At 47.6% G+C, this 6,000-nt stretch overlaps 1 protein-coding gene across 6 annotated transcripts in view; it reads left to right on the top strand.

Annotated features, from left to right (window-relative positions):
- LOC147689474 (protein eva-1 homolog C-like) overlaps positions 1-5,713 on the top strand; it is a 178,829-nt gene extending 173,116 nt beyond the window's left edge. For 5 of the 6 annotated variants that reach the window (XM_086942247.1, XM_086942246.1, XM_086942248.1 and 2 more), the window contains one exon: positions 2,705-5,713. In XM_086942247.1, the coding sequence (XP_086798373.1) occupies positions 2,705-3,096 (392 nt within the window). In that variant the 3' untranslated portion in view covers positions 3,097-5,713. The remainder of the gene's footprint in view (positions 1-2,704) is intronic. The other variant, XR_015300730.1, reaches the window with a different exon arrangement.
- The last annotated feature ends 287 nt before the right edge of the window (positions 5,714-6,000 follow it).

A 6,000-nucleotide genomic window follows, 5' to 3' on the forward strand; every position in this document is an offset into this window, starting at 1 on the left:
GTTTGGGGTGATGGACTCAGTGATGGGATCAGCAGTGTGATACCTAGGTTTGATCATGTTTGGGTGATGGTCTCAGTGATGGGATCAGCAGTGTCATACCCAGGTTTGATCATGTTTGGGATGATGGACTCGGTGATGGAATCAGCAGTGTCATACCCAGGTTTGATCATGTTTGGGTGATGGTCTCAGTGATGGAATCAGCAGTGTGATACTCAGGTTTGCTCAGGTTTGGGGTGATGGACTCGGTGATGAGATGAGCAGTGTGATACCCAGGTTTGAACACGTTTGGGATGATGGACTCGGTGATGGGATCAGCAGTGTGATACCCAGGTTTGATCATGTTTGGGAGGATGGTCTCAGTGATGGGATCAGCAGTGTGATACCCAGGTTTGATCAGGTTTGGGGTGATGGACTCGGTGATGGGATCAGCAGTGTGATACCCAGGTTTGATCAGGTTTGGGGTGATGGACTCGGTGATGGGATCAGCAGTGTGATACCCAGGTTTGATCATGTTTGGGATGATGGACTCAGTGATGGGATCAGCAGTGTGATACCCAGGTTTGATCATGTTTGGGATGATGGACTCAGTGATGGGATCAGCAGTGTGATACCCAGGTTTGATCATGTTTGGGTGATGGTCTCAGTGATGGAAGCAGCAGTGTGATACTCAGGTTTGATCATGTTTGGGTGATGGTCTCAGTGATGGGATCAACAGTGTGATACCCAGGTTTGATCATGTTTGGGTGATGGTCTCAGTGATGGGATCAGCAGTGTGATACCCAGGTTTGATCATGTTTGGGTGATGGTCTCAGTGATGGGATCAGCAGTGTGATACTCAGGTTTGCTCAGGTTTGGGGTGATGGACTCAGTGATGGGATCAGCAGTGTGATAACCAGGTTTGCTCAGGTTTGGGGTGATGGACTCGGTGATGGGATCAGCAGTGTGATAACCAGGTTTGATCATGTTTGGGGTGATGGACTTGGTGATGGGATCAGCAGTGTGATAACCAGGTTTGCTCAGGTTTGGGGTGATGGACTCGGTGATGGGATCAGCAGTGTGATACCCAGGTTTGATCATGTTTGGGTGATGGTCTCAGTGATGGGATCAGCAGTGTGATACCCAGGTTTGATCATGTTTGGGTGATGGTCTCAGTGATGGAATCAGCAGTGTGATACTCAGGTTTGCTCAGGTTTGGGATGATGGACTCAGTGATGGGATCAGCAGTGTGATACCCAGGTTTGATCATGTTTGGGTGATGGTCTCAGTGATGGGATCAGCAGTGTGATAACCAGGTTTGATCATGTTTGGGTGATGGTCTCAGTGATGGGATCAGCAGTGTGATACCCAGGTTTGATCATGTTTGGGTGATGGTCTCAGTGATGGGATCAGCAGTGTGATACCCAGGTTTGATCATGTTTGGGTGATGGTCTCGGTGATGGGATCAGCAGTGTGATACTCAGGTTTGATCATGTTTGGGGTGATGGACTCAGTGATGGGATCAGCAGTGTGATACCCAGGTTTGATCATGTTTGGGGTGATGGACTCAGTGACGGGATCAGCAGTGTGATAACCAGGTTTGATCATGTTTGGGTGATGGTCTCAGTGATGGGATCAGCAGTGTGATACCCAGGTTTGATCATGTTTGGGATGATGGACTCAGTGATGGGATCAGCAGTGTGATACTCAGGTTTGATCATGTTTGGGTGATGGACTCAGTGATGGGATCCGCAGTGTGATACCCAGGTTTGATCATGTTTGGGATGATGGACTCGGTGATGGGATCAGCAGTGTGATACCCAGGTTTGATCAGGTTTGGGGTGATGGACTCGGTGATGGGATCAGCAGTGTGATACCTAGGTTTGATCATGTTTGGGTGATGGTCTCAGTGATGGGATCAGCAGTGTCATACCCAGGTTTGATCATGTTTGGGATGATGGACTCGGTGATGGAATCAGCAGTGTCATACCCAGGTTTGATCATGTTTGGGTGATGGTCTCAGTGATGGAATCAGCAGTGTGATACTCAGGTTTGCTCAGGTTTGGGGTGATGGACTCGGTGATGAGATGAGCAGTGTGATACCCAGGTTTGAACACGTTTGGGATGATGGACTCGGTGATGGGATCAGCAGTGTGATACCCAGGTTTGATCATGTTTGGGAGGATGGTCTCAGTGATGGGATCAGCAGTGTGATACCCAGGTTTGATCAGGTTTGGGGTGATGGACTCGGTGATGGGATCAGCAGTGTGATACCCAGGTTTGATCAGGTTTGGGGTGATGGACTCGGTGATGGGATCAGCAGTGTGATACCCAGGTTTGATCATGTTTGGGATGATGGACTCAGTGATGGGATCAGCAGTGTGATACCCAGGTTTGATCATGTTTGGGATGATGGACTCAGTGATGGGATCAGCAGTGTGATACCCAGGTTTGATCATGTTTGGGTGATGGTCTCAGTGATGGAAGCAGCAGTGTGATACTCAGGTTTGATCATGTTTGGGTGATGGTCTCAGTGATGGGATCAACAGTGTGATACCCAGGTTTGATCATGTTTGGGTGATGGTCTCAGTGATGGGGTCAGCCGTGTGATACCCAGGTTTGTTCATGTTTGGGGTGAAGATCTTCAATGGTTTACAGAAGTAAGAGATGATGGACCTTGCTTGATGTCATTGCGTCACCATCTTTAATCACTCTTGTTTCTTTGCAGGTCTGCCGGAGAAGGTCGGACTCTATTTCCTCTGTGGTGTGTCTGTGGGACTGGTGTTCCTGCTTTGTGTTGTCACCCCTAAAATGGCCTTTATTCAGGACATTCAGAGCGCGTTTATGGGTCCAGGCATGGGCAGTAGCCTGCAGCTCAACGGGCTGAAACCCTACCATGGGAGCGAGGACGAAGACATCAACCACTACGACAGCTCCTCGGACACCTCTTTCCCTCGGCTGACTCGCTCCTACCGCGCCTCCGCCAACATCTTCAGCCCGGAGCTGACCGCCGCCCTGGAGGAGGTGGCGGATCCTGGGAGGAAAGCCAAGGATGACATTTGGATTCCCAAGGACTCCAGCCCCTACGCCATCAACAAAATTAAGTCTGCCACCAAGTGAGGTCAGGACTGTCCATAGTGGACAAGAGGAGGAGCGGGGTCCAGGCCTGGACCCCGCTACTGATCCCACCTGGGAGTCTCATCCTCTCATCCACGTCTTCGGTCACAGTATGGCATCAATTTCCTCCCATAGACTGGACACTCCGCCATGAAGCCTGAATGAGATAAAATACCCCGGTTTTTGTAAAGCACAAACTAATCACCCGTAAACGTCTCAAGGCGCTGGGGGCCGTCAGGGAGATTAAGTGATCTATTTCCCAGAGTCACATGATGCTGAACTGATCTGCCTCCAGCGCTGGGAATAGAATAGTGAGCCTCACTCTCCGAAGTCAGCCGCCCTGGCCGCTGCGCCACACTGGGATCAGAACCCTGTTATGGTGTACTAGCCAAGCTGTAAAGGAGCACAGCGGACTTGTATGTACTAATGCAGCTTACAAACCTACAGTGATCCCCCAGACAGCGATTATTGTCAATGATGTATTTCAGCTTTATTGATTTGTTTATATTACCCAGCATCCTTCACTTCCCAATCCAGCTCACTATCTTGGTGTCAACTTTAACCGCATTTGCTCGAATATGACTCGTTACAACATGAGTCATTACATTGTGTAACATTACAACACAGTCGATACAACAACCGCGTTCTTACCATGCAACGTCATTACTACGGAAGTCATTACATCGACTTGCAGTAGATGGCGCGCTGACATTAGAAATGTATAATTTACTTTTCCAACTCCAGCCTACGCAACAGTAGGGAAGGTGTTGGGATAGTAAACTAGACTATTCCTAATGTCAGCGCGCCATCTACTGCAAGTCAATGTAATGACTTGCGTAGTAATGGGACTGCCTTGTAACAAAGCAGTTGTTGGTACAGCCAAGTTGTAATGGCATTGCGATGTGATGACCGCAATGTAAAGGTCGTCTCCAATATGCTCCAGTTTTGCACATTTTTAAAACCCTTCATACTTACTTTTGTGGCGAATGCTTTATTTTTCTCTTTAGTGCCTAGAAGTCACAATCAAGTGCCCCTGTCCAGGGGATGTTCTTCCCGTTACAACTACTTGAAAACACCTGACTGTGCCTGTTCATGAACCACTGCGATATAGCCACCTGGACACAAACCACAGGCAGTGTATGGCACAGCTTTTGTGCTTGGCTCACGTCTTGTCATTGGACAATTTCTGATCGGTTGAACGAGTGGCCAATCTTATTGCTGAAACATCATGTTTGTTTAGCAATCATGATTGGACATCCTAAGACTAATCAATAACACCAAGGACCTCTGTAAGGACCATTCCCAGCGGGTGCTGACTAGCTTCTGCCAGTCACATTAGCTGTAGGAAGCACAGGTATTCCTTGACCACGTTTAGACAGGGACGGCCCCCCATTAAGGGCTCCTGGCTCTGCCCCCTCTCTTTTTCAAAGCATGATGATAGTGCGTCAGGTGAGCAAAGGTGAGCCTGATTGACGTTCACCATATGAAGGTCAGGCAGCCAGGCAGATGTTCTAATGTGTAGGCGCCTGGCAGTGTGAGCCAAGGTGTGATGAGCTGAACATTTCTCAGCCTTGAGGGCGTGGCCTTATGAGCACCTTGAAGCCCTGTGAGGTCCTCCCCCTCATGACGAGGGAGGGCATCACTAAGAGGAACAGACCTCGGAGCTTCAGGTTTCAGCCCTGAAGTGCCCCAGGCCGACCTCCATCAGTGACGCCTTGTTACATAGAGGTTAGGGCATGCGTCGGGAAACACGCGGGTACACAGCGCCCACCCATTATTTTCACAGGGTGGATGCCGCCCCCCCCTGCCAAGACGTTGGGACCCACAGAAATATGTTGAACTTGTCCCAGTATAATTTTCAGACACCAGGACACGTTCAGCAGCTCCTGCACGTTGTCTGCTACCCATTCCCTGCAGGAACGTGCAGGCAGCGAGGGGGCTTCTTTTTCACCTCCATCCGGGACGTAAGACAAAGGCAGAAGTTAAGGGCCCACCAGGCCTCCTTTTAATTGCTTATCGACTGGAACCTCACACTTACATGCAAATGCAAGGAAACAAAAGCACACAGCTTGTATCTCTTCACAGGTCCTTAAGAGAGGCAGATGTTTACTTTGTTCAGTCACTTCATATATAGGCCATGTACTGTAAGAATGTCAGATGGGTTTGTCTGTCCCAGTATTTACACAAATAATTTAAATAGCACTATTTTATTTCTTTTATAGCGCTACTCAACCCAAAGCAGTATTTTAGCGCTTTACATAACATATACATTATCCATTCCATATAAATCACGTAAGTGTGCAAATCAATGTTCCATATGAGTTACATGAGACAGGGTTACAAGGTGGAGGAATCAAATGCCCTTTATACCTCACTGTGGTCCACTAGAAGGATTACAATTTATGAACTGCAAGTAACAAAAGGATCTCTGAGTTGAAAGCAGTAATCCACTTACCTATCTACATAAAATAAAAATCTGTCATCTGCATTTTACAGGATGTGCTTTGCAGGAGACCTTTATTTTGTAAACATATTTTATTGCATGTTCAGTTGAAATATGTTATCACATACACATATCAGAGCATTATTACATAATAAAGTGGTACATTTATGCTCACAACATTATAGAAGATGCACACTGTATGGGCTGCGATATCATGAATAACAAACCCGGAAAAGGAAGCAACAAAATATAGGTTCAACAATCCCTAAAGGCCCTGTCCTGTCTACCCCCCTCCCAAGAACACTGGATGATTATGTTTTGTTTAATCTTCTATGCTTCTTTGATTCAAATTTGGGAGTACACAAAACACAGATCTCTCCAACAAATGCGTTAACCTCCAGAGTTATCTGGAGTTATCTGGCACGTGTCATAATGTCACTTGCATACTGCCCAAGTTGGTCAGT

Source organism: Lissotriton vulgaris, chromosome 10 (genome assembly GCF_964263255.1).
Source record: "Lissotriton vulgaris chromosome 10, aLisVul1.2, whole genome shotgun sequence".
Classification (NCBI taxonomy): domain Eukaryota; kingdom Metazoa; phylum Chordata; class Amphibia; order Caudata; family Salamandridae; genus Lissotriton; species Lissotriton vulgaris.